At 45.1% G+C, this 16,923-nt stretch overlaps 1 protein-coding gene across 8 annotated transcripts in view; it reads right to left on the bottom strand.

Moving 5' to 3' along the window:
- fhod3b (formin homology 2 domain containing 3b) overlaps positions 1-16,923 on the bottom strand; it is a 724,225-nt gene that overhangs the window by 109,248 nt on the left and 598,054 nt on the right. For 6 of the 8 annotated variants that reach the window (XM_085989128.1, XM_085989121.1, XM_085989122.1 and 3 more), the window contains 2 exons: positions 11,399-11,533; positions 3,962-4,012 (listed from right to left, as the gene is read on the bottom strand). In XM_085989128.1, the coding sequence (XP_085845254.1) occupies positions 3,962-4,012; positions 11,399-11,533 (186 nt within the window). The remainder of the gene's footprint in view (positions 1-3,961; positions 4,013-11,398; positions 11,534-16,923) is intronic. The other 2 variants (XM_085989125.1, XM_085989129.1) reach the window with 1 other exon arrangement.

The following is a 16,923-nucleotide window of genomic DNA, read 5'->3' as shown; positions in this document are numbered from 1 at the left end:
TCCTGGGAGGTGAAATTCCTCTCGTCGATAATTTCACCAAAAATGTTCGGACCAGTATAAAATGATGCATCCTGGTGTGTACTCATGCCAAAAATTTGTGCTCAAGTTATCAACACACGTTACAGCCCACAACTACCCACAAGTTAGAACTCTCATTTAGAAATGCTTGGGCAGCAAGTAGAAATGTCAAACTGGTGCAGTAAAGAAGTGCGCTGGGGACGAGCGGAGGTAGCTTTAGTCTGTATCTGGGAGTGCTTGGCGCTGGAACTAATGGGAAGCAGGCACAATTCTCAACACAGCATCTTCATACTAATAAGCAAACCCTAATGCCCTCAAAATTAGATACATTTTACCCAATTTTTTTTGTTTACTTCAAGTTCCACATTATCGTTGGCACCTTTTTAATCAGCATATACAAGAGGGTACTGCAAACACTGCTGAGAATAAGAGGATGAGCGGGTATAGGTGGGAGATGACACTCCTGTATTGTGAAGACAGTCAACGGTCACACCTGTACAGTATGTGCCCATTGAAAAGATTGGAAATAGATTCAAACAGTAGATTCACAAGTTCTTTGCTACGTTTGACTTTGTTCTGGCTCAGTCGATTTCAAAGCAGCAAAAGAGAGTTCAAAAATAAAACGTATGACACTAGTAATAGTGAGTAATGGAGAACAGCACTGACTCAAGCTCTAAAACAGGCCGGTGCACATTAATTCATCAAACAGGTGAACTGATCCAATTCAGATACTTTGGGCTCAGATGTGCACGTCCCTACAAAAGGAAATGGGGATGAGGGGAAAATCTTTCTCTATCACCAGGGCAATTGGGAGCTGTACCTTGAGATTAGAAACACTGGCAGTGTCACGCACATGGGCAGAACTTCCGCCCATTGCTTGGTTCTCGCTATGACAACATCTCAAATCCCAGGGATGGAAGCATTTACATATTAGAGACAAACACACTGCACAACTGCCAGGATTTTAAAAGGGTATGTTGCCACTGTTAAATTGGGGGGTGGGGGAGAGAAGAGGCCACAGACCAGTCTGGTCAACGAGTTCCATCTTGCTCCCTGAACGATAGGCTGCAGATTCAAACGGCAATCAATCCCTCTGGGTCTATTGCTGTTTTAGTGTGGCATAGTGAGACCCACATGCAGCCCAGTATGGAACTTATGGTTGCTTCCTGTGGGCATATGTAGCACTGTCTGTGACAGGGGAATATCTGATTAGATTTTTGGGAAACCGCTTGAACTCTTCAGATATGACCCTTAAATTGACATTCTTATCTATCTAATCATAGCCAGAGAATCACCTGCAATGGCTACTCTTCCTGCTCCCGCATCGTTACCTCTGGTGTCCCCCAAGGATCGATCCTTGGCCCCCTGCCTATTTCTCATCCACATGCTGCCACTTGGTGACATCATCAGAAAACACAGCGTCAGTTTCCACATATACGCTGATGACACCCAGCTCTACCTCACCACCACTTCTCTCGACCCCTCCACGGTTTCTAAGTTGTCACACTGCTTGTCCGACATCCAGTTCTGGATGAGCAGAAATTTTCTCCAATTAAATATTGGGAAGACCGAAGCCATTGTTTTCGGTTCCCGCCACAAACTCCGTTCCCTAGCCACCGACTCCATTCCTCTCCCTATCATCTGTCTGAGGCTGAACCACACTGTTCACAACCTTGGTGTCATATTTGACCCTGAAATGAGCTTCCAACCACATATCCGCAGCATAACTAAGACCGCCTATTTCCACCTCCGTAACATCGCCCGTCTCCACCCTTGCCTCAGCTCATTCGCTGCTGAAACCCTCATCCATGCCTTTGTTACCTCTAGACTTGACTATTCCAACGCACTCCTGGCTGACCTCCCACGTTCTACCCTACGCAAACTTGAGGTCATCCAAAACTCGGCTGCCCATGCCCTAACTCGCACCAAGTCCCGTGTACCCATCACCCCTGTGCTCGTTGACCTACATTGGCTTCCGATTAAACAACGCCTCAATTTCAAAATGCTCATTCTTGCTTTCAAATCCCTCCAAAACCTCACCCCTCCCTATTTCTGTAATCTCCTCCAGCCCCATAACCCACCCCACCCAGACATATCTGCGCTCCTCTAATTCTGCCCTCTTGAGCATCCCTGATTATAATCGTTCAACCTTTGGTGGCAGTGCCTTCTGTTGCCTAGGCCCTGAGCTCTGGGATTCTCTCTCTTCCGCCTCTCTACCTCCTTTAAGACGCTCCTTAAAACCTACCGCTTTGACCAAGCTTTTGGTCACCTGCCCTAATTTCTCATTATGTGACAAATTTGTTGTCTTATAATACTCCTGTGAAGCGCCTTGGGACGTTTTACTGTGTTAAAGGTGCTATATAAATACAAGTTGTTGTTGTTGTTGTTGGGATGAGGCATGGGGGCAGGCTGAAGAAGCATCGCTTTCGCTCCATCAGAATTTAACCCAACAGAGAAGGGTTCCACCTCAATTTGCAGCCACTCTACATGAAGATCTGACTTTGCCTGAAATCAGCAAAGGCTTCTAAATCAATGAGTGCAGGGTAAGTGCTTATTTAATGGCAAAATAATTTACTGCACTGAAGTAGGTCATTTGGCCCAACTGGTCTGTGCGAGCCTCCTCCCACCTTACTCCCTCTAACCCCATCAGCATAATCTTCTATTCCTTTCCTCATGAACTTTCCAGCTTCCCCTTAAATGCATCTATGCTTTTTGTATCAACCACTCCATGTGGTAACAAGTTCCATATTCTCACCTCTTTCAGGGTAAAGAAATTTCTCCAGAACTCCTTATTGGATTTATTAGTGACTATCATGGTTTTGGGTTCCCTCACAGGCAGAAACATCTTCCCTACGTCGCTCCCATCAAACCTCTTCATAATTTTAAAGTTCACCCCTGATCTTTCTCTTTTCTAGAGAAAAGAGCCCCAGCCTGTTCAGTCTTTCCTGATAATAATATACCAGAGGTTATAAACTATCTTATCTTATCCAATATAATCATATCTTATAATATGTTATAAGCAGCACCTTTCTAACTGACTCTTATGGTAATGCCAAATGGTCAGTTCTATTTGCCGATATAGGCGGCTGCCAATGCTAACGGTGTAAGTGGTGGGCACGGTATTGTAATTGAAAAATTTATTAAAAGCAATTGCTGGTGGAGGGTGGTATCTAATCCCTGGTTATCATTGCCCAATGTTGGTGGTGGTCTGCTGGTAAACACTATATATTCCCTGTCAGTACTGTATGTGAGAGAGAGTGAGTGAGTGAGAGTGAGAGTGAGAGTGAGAGAGAGAGAGTGAGAGTGAGCGAGAGAGAGCGAGAGAGAGAGAGCGAGTGAGAGTGAGAGTGAGAGTACGTTCTGCCCATGCGTGTGTGATCACTATCCATATTGACTAATGGTGTAAAGTGGGAAATGTTTGGTTGTATGAAGGTGGGAGGTGGCTTTGGTTCAATCCTCGACAGTCTAATGCTGGGAACAATTCACAGTTCCAGGTGGCCTAAAGCAGAAGCATGTTACAGAAATACATCGGGCGGGAATTTCCTCGAACTTGGTCCCATATCACCACTGTATCTTTGACACATGCTAGGTGGAAACCCCGTTATCACTTTGGAGAGCAGTTTTGAGATGCTCAGCCATTATTTAAGACATTCTGTGGATGATGTAATCAGGAGAGATACATATTTGATTCCCTTTGTTAGTTAGCTGAATGTCAAAGGAGTTAGAAGGTATATAATCTCAGATAGGTTTGCCCCAGTTCTGCAGTCCTTCTGAAGGCATCCCAAGTAGCCAGTTCTGGAATGATATTAGCCCCATAAAAACTACACAGCAACAACGATTATTGAAAAATGCCAACCTCCTATGAAGTTGATTAGTTTCATTAAAAGTTACTATTTTTTAAACAAACAAAAGCTTGTGTGCACTTCTAGCAGAATAATCAAACCTTTCTTCTCTTGCCAGTCTTTGCTCTTCTCGTTTCTCTATATACCCCCGACTAAAAGACAGAACAGATAAAGAAATGGAGTAAAAGGTATCAGCAAAAGTTACTGAGAAGACAGTGACACTAAGTCAACATATAGTTTCTTTACCTCTAGTTATTCGGTCAAAGACAGAATTCTATTAGAAAATCTTCAACATTTAAATGACTTTGGAGGATTCTTTGCACTGATGCACCTATGGATTGCTATACAAATAGAGATGGCTGCAGACAACTCATATCAAAAAACACCAGTGTCCTCAAACACAGCAAATCAATTCCAAAATGTCACAGGTAAAACATGCAATGGTCTTTATCTTCTTTAGAGTAGAGTTTACATTTGTATAATGTTCTTTAAGTAAAATAAAACATCTCACATTGCTTAATAAGGCAGAAGGTGAAAGTTAAGCAGGAAAAGTAGGAATACTTATGAGTTAGGGAGAAGAGTTTTAGGCAGGCATTGAGAGCAGGGATGGAGCTAGCAAGGCAATGTAGTTTTACAAAAGAGTTCCAAAGGTTGGGGGCATAGTGGTAAATATCAGCTGTTGATTAGGATTACAAAGCAGGAACAAGCAGTATTCTAGTGTCAGAGGAATAAGGATGTGCATGTTGAGATGTATGGCCGGAGAAGGTCGCTTATATAGGGTACAGCAAGACAATGGTGAGATTTGAGGACTAGAATATTGGTTGATTTAATCAGGAACAGGGAGCCACTCGAGCTTGGCAGCAGCAGACTGGTGGGTGTATGGAACCAGATGAAGGGCATTGCATTCTGTTTCAGTTGACGTTTGTGAAGGATAGAAACAGGGAGAGCACTAGAGAAATCAATCCACAACTGCCAGATGGAAGCATGGATCAGGTTTTCAGCAGCGGTAGGGGAATGGAGGAGGGTAAGTGGGAAATGTTCTGGAGGTGGACGAAAGTGGCCTTGGTGATGGACGATGTGGACAAATAGCTTGAGTTTATGGTCAAATAGAACACAAAAGTTAAACAGGGAAAGCAGGCATCATACTAACTGAATGTTTATCCATTTAGTTATAACAAAATTTGATTAAATAACTTGAAGTAGCTAATGTAAGATGTAACTGAAATTTTGGCCCCGATTTTAACCCCCGACAGGTTTTGGGTGCGTGGGTGGGTAACGAGGCGAGTTGAAAACTCACTCACTGCTCCAGCAACAAGGCCTGGGCTGTTTTAACTCCCGGGCCTCATTTAAATCCAGCTGGCCGACTTCCCACTTGGAACAGACGGGAAGCAGCAGAAAAATCACATGGCCTGTAGGCAGTTCCCCGACGCCAGATAGTTGGCTTTGGTGGGGCCATCTCGTGGGGGTCTCACATTCGTGGTGGTGGTGGTGGGGTTGGGGAAGCTGCGGCAGGGGAGGACTAAGCTTTCTTTGTGGAGCCTTGAAGAGCACTTCTGCTCCTCCTGCCCCCGCAAGGAAAGTAAAAAAAAAAAAGGAACTGTTTGGGTTTCTTCCGGCCCGGCTCCTCTCCCCACTATATTCACCTGGCGGGTAAATTACAGCGGATTCCCAATCAGCCCACCAGTTAAAATTGCAGACAGGTCGCGATGACATCATCAGGACGCGACGTGCATAAGTAAAGAAGGACCCCGCAGGCTTTGGGCAGGCGTCCTTTCCGCCTGCTCAGATGAGCAGGTTACATTTCGGAATGATGAGTTTCTGATGGCGCTCCAGTGGGCGAGTAACCCGGGTGATTTTAATTTCCCAGCCGCCCAGTTTCCACTTCAAATTGCCCCCAGGGTCTCAAGATATTTCGATAAATCTTGTGCATCCTGCAGCAAACTTTTTTTTCCCATTTTGCGGCGTTATTTTCTTCAAAGTTCACAATGCAATTAAGGTTAGAACTTCCAAATTTAAGGAAATCTCTCTGTTGACTGCACTTTGCATGGAGTCAGGGCTTGGGGGTTACTGACTGATTGTTGCACTGCTAAGTTCTGTTAAGGAGTGTTGAAATCCAACCCTGATGTTCCTCAGCATTCCGAGTGCAAAAATCACACAACCTGAGCGGGGGAGGGGAGGAAAAAAACTTTGGGCAAAACTGTGACGGGAGAAGTTGGGGGTTTCCTTGTGTGATGCAGGTGTACTCTCTGCATAGAAGTGCAAGCGAGACCCTAAATGCTGCTTCCCAATGACAATCAATCACAGAGCAGTTAGGGAACCAACGACAAAGGCATTGTCAGCTTTTTAAATCGAAAAATATTCGCCTCTTTGATCGGAACATGCAACTCCCTCTACTCCCCGCCCCAATTTTTCTGACTCACCACCCCCACCCCCCCAAACCTGCACGGCAGATGCCCAGGCAGTGCTGCAAATGGTGTGAGCACCCACCCCTTTTATGTAAATGAACCTGTCCCAAGATTTGAGGTGGGGTCAATTCCAGGTACAGGCTGGTGGATAGAAGTACATGTCGCAGATTGGCAACCCACTCGGGGCTAGAGAGTCAAACTCAATTTTTAAAAAAATCCTTGGTCACCTCGTTAGTCAGTGATATGTAGGCTACTCAACTTGGCTCTTTTATCCCTATTCTCTTCGTTAACCTTTTGGGCTGAGCATCTTTTGGCTGACATAAAACAGATGGATAATTGCAGGATTTCAACAGCCCCCATCAATAAAGTGCTGTCATAGAGTCATAGAGTAATACAGCACGGATAGAGGCCCTTCGGCCCATCGTGTCCGCGCCGGCCATCAAGCCCTGTCTAATCTAATCCCATATTCCAGCATTTGGCCCGTAGCCTTGTATGCTATGGCATTTCAAGTGCACATCCAAATGCTTCTTAAATGTTGTGAGGGTTTCTGCCTCCACAACCCTTTCAGGCAGTGAGTTCCAGACTCCAACCACCCTCTGGGTGAAAAAGTTCTTTCTCAAATCCCCTCTAAACCTCCCGCCCTTTACCTTGAATCTATGCCCCCTAGTTATTGACCCCTCTACTGAGGGAAAAAGCTCCTCAGCATCCATCCTATCTATGCCCCTCATAATTTTGTACACCTCAATCATGTCCCCCCTCAGCCTCCTCAGCTCCAAGGAAAACAAACCCAACCTGCCCAGTCTCTCCTCATAGCTGAAGCGCTCCAGCCCTGGTAACATCCTGGTGAACCTCCTCTGCACCCTCTCTAACGCGATCACATCCTTCCTGTAGTGTGGCGACCAGAACTGCACACAATATTCCAGCTGTGGCCTAACCAGTGTTTTATACAGCTCCATCATAACCTCCTTGCTCTTATATTCAATGCCTCGGCTAATGAAGGCAAGTATCCCATATGCCTTTTTTACCACCTTATCCACCTGTTCCGCCGCCTTCAGGGATCTGTGTACTTGCACACCCAGATCCCTCTGACCCTCCGTCTTGCCTAGGGTCTTTCCATTCATTGTGTATTCCTTTGCCTTGTTAGTCCCCCCAAAGTGCATCACCTCGCACTTTTCCGGGTTAAATTCCATTTGCCACTGTTCCGCCCATCTGACCAACCCATCTATATCGTCCTGCAGACTGAGGCTACCCTCCTCGCTATTTACCACCCTACCAATTTTTGTATCATCCGCGAACTTACTGATCATACCCTTTACATTCATATCCAAGTCATTAATGTAGACCACAAACAGCAAGGGACCCAGCACCGATCCCTGTGGTACCCCACTGGCCACAGGCTTCCAGTCACAAAAACAACCTTCGACCATCACCCTCTGCCTTCTGCCACTAAGCCAGTTTTGTATCCAATGTGCCAAGGCACCCTGGATTCCATGGGCTCTTACCTTCTTGACCAGTCTCCTGTGCGGGACTTTATCGAAGGCCTTACTGAAATCCATGTATACCACATCCACTGCGTTACCCTCATCCACACACCTAGTCACCCCCTCAAAAAATTCAATCAAATTAGTCAGACATGATCTTCCCTTGACAAAGCCATGTTGACTATCCCTGATTAATCCTTGCCTCTCCAAGTGGAGACAAATTTTGTCCCTCAGGATTTTTTCCAATAATTTTCCTACCACTGATGTTAGGCTCACTGGCCTGTAGTTCCCCGGTTTTTCCCTACTACCCTTCTTGAATAATGGTACTACATTAGCGGTTCTCCAGTCCTCTGGCACATCCCCTGTGGCCAGAGAGGTCCTGAATATATGTGTTAGAGCCCCCGCAATCTCCTCCTTTGCCTCACACAGCAGCCTGGGATACATTTCATCCGGGCCTGGGGATTTATCCATTTTTAGGCCAGCTAAAACCGCCAATACCTCCTCCCTCTCGATGTTAATATGTTCGAGCATATCACAGTCCCCCCGCCCTATTTCTATGTCTACATCGTCCTTCTCCATAGTGAAAACAGATGCAAAAAATTCATTTAGAACCCCTCCTACATCTTCCGGCTCCACACACAGATTGCCACTTTTGTCCCTAATGGGCCCTATTTTTTCCCTAGTTATCCTCTTACCCTTAATATACTTATAAAACATCTTCGGATTTTCCTTTATTTTGCTTGCCAGTGTTATTTCATGGCCCCTCCTTGATCTCCTAATTTCTTTTTTAAGTATCCCCCTGCACTTTTTGTACTCCTCTAGGGCTTCCTCCGTCTTTAGCCTTTTGTATCTACCAAAAGCCCTCCTTTTTTTCCTAATCCATTCTCGTATATCCCCTGACATCCAAGGTTCCCTGTGGTTTTTGGAACCACCCTTGACCTTTACGGGAACATGTTGCCATTGTATGATCTCAATCTCCCTTCTGAAAGCCTCCCATTGCTCCGATGCGGATTTTCCTACAAGTAGCTGATCCCAGTCCATTTTGGCCAGATCCTGCCTTATCCTATTAAAATCGGCCTTCCCCCAATTTAGAACCTTTATTTCCGGCCCATCCCTGTCCTTTTCCATGGCCACCTTAAATCTTACCATATTATGGTCACTATCACCAAAGTGCTCGCCTACTAGCACTTTTTCCACTTGGCCGGCCACATTCCCTAGAATTAGGTCCAGTACCGCCCCCTCTCTTGTAGGACTTTCTACATGCTGGCTCAAAAAGCTCTCCTGGATGCACTTTAAGAATTCTACACCCTCTGAGCCTTTCACACTCTGACTATCCCAGTTAATATTGGGGAAGTTGAAATCCCCCATTATTATTACCCTATTATTTGCACATTTCTCTGAGATTTGCCTACATATCTGTTCCTCTATCTCCCCCTGACTGTTTGGAGGCCTATAGTACACTCCCAGCAAAGTGCTTGCCCCCTTTTTGTTTTTAAGCTCCACCCATATGGCCTCATTAGAGGACCCTGCTAATATATCATCCCTCCTTACTGCAGTAATTGACTCCTTAATTAATATTGCGACACCCCCTCCTCTTATACCTCCCCCTCTGTCTCGCCTGAAGATTCTGTACCCCGGAATATTGAGCTGCCAGTCTTGCCCTTCCCTCAACCATGTCTCCGTGATAGCAACAATATCATACTCCCATGTGTTTATCAACACCTTCAGTTCATCCACCTTATTTGCAAGACTCCTTGCATTAAAATAGATGCCATCCAGCCTTGCCCTTATATATTTGCCCTGTCTACCAAGCTGACTTGTTTTTTTCTCTATAATTGGCAGCACATCCCCCCCTATTTCAGCTCCCCTCTGTATCCCATCCCCCTGCCAAGTTAGTTTAAACCCCCCCCAACAGTGCTAGCAAACCTCCCCGCAAGGATATTTGTCCCGCTCTGGTTCAGGTGCAACCCGTCCGACTTGTACAAGTCCCACCTTTCCCAGAAGCAGGCCCAGTGATCCAGGAAAGTAAAACCCTCCCCCCTACACCAACTCTTTAGCCACGCATTCATCTGCTCTATCCTCCCATTCCTATACTTACTAGCACGTGGCACTGGGAGTAATCCAGAGATTACAACCTTTGAGGTCCTGCTCTTTAATCTGTTACCTAGCTCCCTAAATTCTTGATGCAGGACCTCATCCCTCTTTTTACCTATGTCGTTGGTACCAATGTGGACCACGACCATTGGCTGTTCACCCTCCCCCTCCAGAATACCCTGCAGCCGCTCAGTGACATCCTTGACCCTGGCACCAGGGAGGCAACAAACCATCCTGGATTCACGTCTACGGCCACAGAAACGCCTATCTGTTCCCCTTACTATAGAATCCCCTACCACTATTGCTCTCCCACTCTTTTTCCCCCCTTCCTGTCATCAGGGAGTAAAAAGGATTAGGAATGCTAGGAACATAGGAACTGGAGTAAACCATGCAGCCCCTCAAGCCTGTTCTGCCATTCAATTTGATCATGGTTGATCTGTACCTCAACCCTATTTGGCCTGCCTTTGCTGCATATCCCTCGATACCCTTACCTAACATAGATCTCCCAATCTCAGTCTTGAAAGCTCCAACTGTCCAAGCATTCCCAGCCCCCTTGTTCAGGATTCCCCCACCAGGGGAGATAGTTTCTCTGTACCTATCCTATCAAATCCTTCTATCATTTTAAACACTTGGATTAAATCATCCTTCAATCTCGTATACTCAAGGTTTCTAGTTACCTTGTCTCTCTTTCCCACCCTCCTTAAATAATGGAGAGACATTTGCAACTTTCCAATCCAACGGCTCAATTCCCGAACCAAGAGAGCTTTGGAAGATTATTAACGGATCTGCAATTTCCTCACCTCCTTCTTTTAATACCCTGGGGTGGAAACCATCAGGTCCTGGAGATTTCTCTATCTTCTGTCTCATAACTTTTTTCATTACCATTTTTCTACTTATATTAAATCCAATAATTTCTTCCCCTTGATTTAGTTTTAATTTCCCCTGTGCCGCTGTTATTTTGTCCTCTTCCTCTACTGTGAAGACATTTGCAAAGTACTCCTTTAACAAATCTGCTATTGTTGACTACAGTATCACCTGTGTCTGTCTTTAATGGGCTCACATTTCCCTTAGCCACTCTCTTTCTCTTAATGTATTTCTAAAAGCGTTTACAGTTAGACTTGATATCCCCTGCAAGTTTTTTTCATATTCCTTTTTGCAGCTCTTAATACTTTCCTTGTGTCCCTATGTTGCCTTTTATAGCTCTCCTGGTCCACTGGATTTCCACTTTTCTTTGCATTTATCTATGTTAAGTGCATTCTTAACATAGAACTCCAGCCAATCGTTCTATCTTCCCATAAGCTAGTCACTTTATCTCTGTTCAAAACTGCTGAGATTGGCAACTCACCTCCTGGAGAAAAGCCAACGCGAGCCTCTGCTAGGGATGGGATTTCAAACACAGAAGTGTGGTGCCGTGATGCCACTTTAATGCAAATCGACCATAAATTTGCAAATTATGAAACTTTATAGTGCAGGATAAATGAAGCAGTGTCCAGTTATTCCAAGCTCCTTTGTGTCTCTTACTGATTTCTTTATAGTGTTTCCTATCACAGGCTCTTACTTGAATCGGTTTCTTTCTTCCCGTTCTATCCGTTGCAGTCTTTCTTCTCTCTCCTGGCGCCGTTTCTCTCGCTCTGCTGCCAGTGACTCTTGATGCTGTCGGTAGGATGAGGAAATAAGTCCTCCCAGCACTGGCCTGTGGACCAAGCAAACAGATGAAGCCATGTACAGAAAGTCTCAAATCATGTTTGCCATTGACATTGAATGAGATGTTTAGGTTCTAAAATTATGAAGTTGCTCCCCCTTCCTAGCAAGAAAACAAGAGTCACCTACTTGACTGGTTTTCAGCTCTGCTCCCTATGAATACCTACTGTGCAAATATTAACTCCTGAACCAGGGAATTTGTTGCAACGACACTGGCTATTTCGTGGAAATAAAGGGTTGCTTGTGTTTAATGCACCAACAGAATACCTTGTATTGAATAACCAGGTTTGAGATATTTTTTATAGTGCACCCCAAGAGGAAGAGCTGGTGTACACGAGCACAGACAAAACGCAACAACATTGGAGCTGTGTCACAGGGAGTGATGTAAAAAAAAAGAAAGGCTTGCATTTATCTAGCACCTTTCACGACATCAGGACATCCCAAAGTGCTTTACAGCCAATGAAATACTTCTGAAGTTGTAATGGAGGAAACGCAGCAGCCAATTTGTGCACCGCAAGCTCCCACAGACAATGTGATAATGACCAGATAATCTGTTTATAATGATCTTGATTGAGGGATAAATATTGGCTGGGACACATCCCCTGCTCTTCTTCGAATTAGTGCCATGAAATCTTTTACGTTCACCTGAGGGGCCAGACAGGGCCTCCGTTTAACGCCTCATCCAAAAGACGGCACCCTCGACAGTGCAGCACTCCCTCAGTAATGCAGTGGTGTCAGCCTAGATTTATGTGCTCAAGTCTCTGGAATGGGAGTTGAACCCACAAGCCTTCTGACTCAGAGGCGAGAGTGTTACCAATGAAACCACAGCTAACATTGCTCTCTTTCTGCTTCCATTTGGTGGTATCTAAGATGATAGCAGACTTCAAGTTCAACTTGACACTTTCATCAATGCTACTTATGAAGGCTTGAAAGACAAAAACTTGTGTAGGAAAATTACACACTTTAAATTTTTCAAAACACACCTTGTTCCAAATGGCTGACACTCGGAGACCATCACAATCTATAGATGTCTTATTGTTGGTAATCATTTTGGTCATTCTGTTATCACATTCAGCCGCTATCTCTCCCCTCAACAAGACAATAAACCTCCTTTAGAGTAAATTGCCTTTTCAGAAACAGGAGGGCTGAATGTGACACATGACAATTATTCATAGTCAGGTTTTTGTTCCATCTGTGGAATTTACTGGAAATAACTTTAGTACTGGCTCCAATGTTTAAACATGTTGTTCTGCAGCAAAATGTCCAAAGGTGCTTCACAGAGGGGTAAGGAAAATAGGGATTGCAAGGCAAAGGAGGACATATTAGAAAGGGTAATTCAACAGTTTAGTCAAGGAGGGGAGTCTGAAGGAGAGTCTTAAAGAAGAGGGAGGTGCAGAGGTGAAGGATTTTAGGGAGGGAATTCCAGAGCATGAGCCTGGGAGGCTGAAAGCACGGCTGCCAATGATGGGGCGGGGAGGTGCACGAGAGGCTCAAGACAGAGCAATGGAAGGTTTAAGGGTGATGTTGGGCTGGAGGAGGTTACAGAGGTAGGGAAGGGCAAGGCCTTGACAGATGAAATACCAGTGTTTCACAGCTGTTTGAAGCTGTCAAACACTGACAGTCCGAATTCTAACATGAGTCCTTCTGCACAGACTCAGTTAGAACTCACACCGGCACTCAAAGCTGAAGGCTGTCACTTTTGACAGATCGCAGCCATTCAGCTTTAAGTTCCGGCTGAGTGATGGACTCCCGACGGCTACAGGAAGAAAGGCTGTGAAGGTAAGTACAGGTAAGTAAAAGTTCTTTACACACTTTAGACACACCAAACACACTTACCTTTACACTCATGCACCCATCACTCACCTGAGCACCAACATCTCGACCCCTCCAAATCCTTCAACCCGACGGCCCGCCTGCTCTAACCTGGCATGGTTTGGAGCCATCGGGAAACCCACACGAAACCCCTCAAAATAGGGATTAGGCTAAAAACTGCCTGTTAACTACCTGTTAACAGGCAGTTAATTGGCACTAATCCCTTCCCACCTGGTTTCGGCGGGTCCCAGTGCGGGGCAGGTACCCGCCGCCCCTGAAACTTGTGGGGCGGGGTTTTGGGCGGGATGGTGCCGGGACCCCCAAATTCGGGATTCCCCCCCCCCCACACACCTGAAACCCCGCCTGATGGCTCCACGAAAATTTAGCCCTTTGGTTCAGCCCAAGACAGTGGGTGGGGCGAAGGATGGGGTTGGAGGAAAGAGTACGGAGTTTGTATTGGGGAACAACGACAATAGCTTTGGTCTTCCCAATGTTTAACTGGAGGAAATTGTAGCTCATCCAAGAATGGATGTCAGGCAAGCAATCTGACAATACAAAGGCAGTGGAAGGGTTCAGAGAGGCAGAGCTGGGTGTCATCAGCGTACATGTGGAAGCTCATCCCGTGTCTGCAGATGATATCGGCAAATGGCTGCATGCTGATGAGGAAGGGAGGGGGCAGGAATGGATTCTTGGGAGACTCCCGAGCTGATATTGTGGAGTTGGGAAGAGAAGCCATTAGTAGAGATTCTGTAGCTATGATCGGATAGGTGAGTAGAACCAAGCAAGTGTGGTCCCACTGAGCTGGACAACGGAGGAAAGGCGGCAAAGGAGGAGGGTGCAGAGAAGTCAAGGAGGGATAATGCGCCATGGTCACAGTGAATGTAATTTGTAACTTTTGTTAGAGTTGTTTTGGTGATGTGGGAGGGGTAGAACCTGAACTGGAGAGATTCAAACAAGGAAGTGCGGGAGAGATGGGAGGCAATATGTTCAAGGGCTCGAGAGGAAAGGGAGGTTGGAGATGGGGCAGTAATTTCCAAGGACTGAAGGGCCAAGGTGAGCTTTTTGAGGAGTGGGTGATGACAGTGGTTTGGAAGGGAAGCTAGTCAGTGCGGAGGGAGAAACATTTCGTGTCAGCCACCATAGAGGGGCACAAAGGGAAGTTAGGTAGCTCGAGTGAGCAGGGGATTGGCCTCATGGCAAGGTCAACTTATTTTGAAGAGGCAAAGTCTTCCTGAGAAAGGATCTGGCAGATTTTTTTTTTTAACCAACAAGTGAGGGGTGAGTTTCCTCGGGGCTTTTCCCGCTTCACCGCTGTAGCTTTAGTGGAAGCCCCATTTTCATGCATAAATGTGAAGCCCGAGGAACCTCACCCCCACGATGCAATGATTCAAATAGAACTGGCGTGCATCATTGTGACATGTCCATGGTGAAAATATTGCACAACTCTTCTCTCTTTCTGCCCCCACCCCCCCACCAAAGGAAAGGCTTGCCATAGAGTTTACCAGGAATATATTGCACCTATAGTAGAGAAGGATGATTACTGGGACTGTAGAGGTAATGCCTCTGGGTTGACAAGATTGCTGGAACAAAATTGATAAGATTGTGCGTCATTTTGCAATTTTATCTCATCCCGATGAGGTGACCAAATACAATTCTGAACATTAAATGAACTGATAAGCTAAAGGGAGGACTGGAGAGCTCTAACTAAAATCAAGGTTATATATTTCAGCTTCAGAACCAGAATGGGGGAGGAGATGGAGATATCCTTGAGCAATGACGTTGAGCTATATTTTTAATGAATAAACCTTAAGTAACGGTGTGAAAACAAACTGACAGCTGCGTGTGTTTCAATGAAGGGGAAATGCATAAAGGACTGTGGTGCCAAGAACCGTCGAAAGCCACACTCCACCAGGTTATTGTGTTCAGTGTCTCAAAGAAAGCCATGCATGATATTGGTCATTTAATGTTAACCTTTAGCCCGAACTTTACTACAGTAAATTTGCCAGCTACTGCTCAGATAGCTCGAGTAGCGATTTGTGCAGCCTCAAAAAAAAAGGAATGATGTCATCCTGACAGCCTCATCCATTCTGCGCTGGAAATCGGCAGAGAGAACGTTACTTTCTGTTGGAATTTCAGCCTGGGCTGTTGGGAGATTGCTCTGCAACATTTAGACTCGAGAGTCTGCACAGTGTAACCGAACAAGATTTCTTAGTAGCAAGTAATGGCTGTATTTCAAACTAGGGGAAGGGTTGGAGGAAGCTGATGGAAGATTTAGTTAAGTGCTACTGGCCTGTAAGGGAATTCATTTCACCGAGTGACTGCAAATGGAGTCAGTCACTGCACGAGTCATCGAAACAACTATAGTTAGCATGAACCTGCCCAACCAAAGCCCATCAACACCGTGATATAAATTGTACATTTATGTATAGAATGCACAAAACAATATTTGCTTCAAAAAAAAAATCTGCTGTCAAAATGACCTGGAACGTCCTAATGGTAATGAGCATACAGAATGTGGTATAACAACAGAAAATGCTGGAAAAACTCAGCAAGTCAGGCAACATCCGTAAATTTTTCTCCACGGATGTTGCCTGACTTGCTGAGTTTTTCCAGCATTTTCTGTTGTTATTTCGGATTTCCAACATCTGCAGTATTTTGCTATCGTACAGAATGTGGTGATGTCTCTGGATAAATGTGGTATATTTGCATTCAACTCATGCCCAATCTAGAATGATTGACTACACACTGCCATTGTATCATCACTTATTGCAGCCTGTATCCAATCTGCACAGTTATAAGGGATCCATTAGGTCTTTCACAGACCAAGAATTACACTGGGAACAAAGCCAATAACATCTTCAGTAGCAAATGAGTTCAAACTAATCTGCAACTTAATTTGTATTGTGGGAGGAAAGATAATATTGGAGTAGAGTCACTTTAACTTTAAGACTGTGACAGCAACAATAAACATGTCAAAGTGAGATGAGCACAATTAACTGTAACTCAGACTCCCCCATGTTGATTTTACAATGCATCAAAATCTTGATCTCAAGCACCTCAGTGTTTGCATTTCCCTTCAGGAGTAGGGTGCAGAACAGAGTATATGCTCAGCACATATGGTGGAGTCAAAAACAACCTGGTGTGGCGACTAGTGAGGATCTCCAGATAGGAGAAAGAATGGCCCTGCCACAACCATTCTTTGACATTTAAAAGAAAATTAGACCAAAACATAGAGCTTCCATATAAAATGGGTGTCTGAAAGAGAACTTCATGGTGGTTGTTGCCTCTTACAGGCAACAACCTGTTTTAACCCAAATGGAAAGATGTTTGTAATGTAGCTATTTAGCTGCTTTGGGCAATAGGCCCGAGAGTCAGCTTCCTTTATCCTTAATAAATTCTCATAAATATACAGTCACATCTATAATTTATGAAGCCATTGCACATTTTGAGGAATTAGCTTCTTAAAGATGTAGTCCATCTGCTGGCTTCCATGGGTATATTTCAGACTGATCATCACAAAGACCGCCTATTTCCACCTCTGTTACTCGCCTGACTCCACTCCTCTCTCAG

This window comes from Somniosus microcephalus, chromosome 5, assembly GCF_052327205.1.
Source record: "Somniosus microcephalus isolate GS21.2 chromosome 5, FLI_Smic_1.0, whole genome shotgun sequence".
In the NCBI taxonomy this organism is placed as follows: Eukaryota; Metazoa; Chordata; class Chondrichthyes; order Squaliformes; family Somniosidae; genus Somniosus; species Somniosus microcephalus.
The sequence above is the reverse complement of the archived record's forward strand: the minus strand, read 5'-3'. Positions and strand labels throughout refer to the sequence as shown.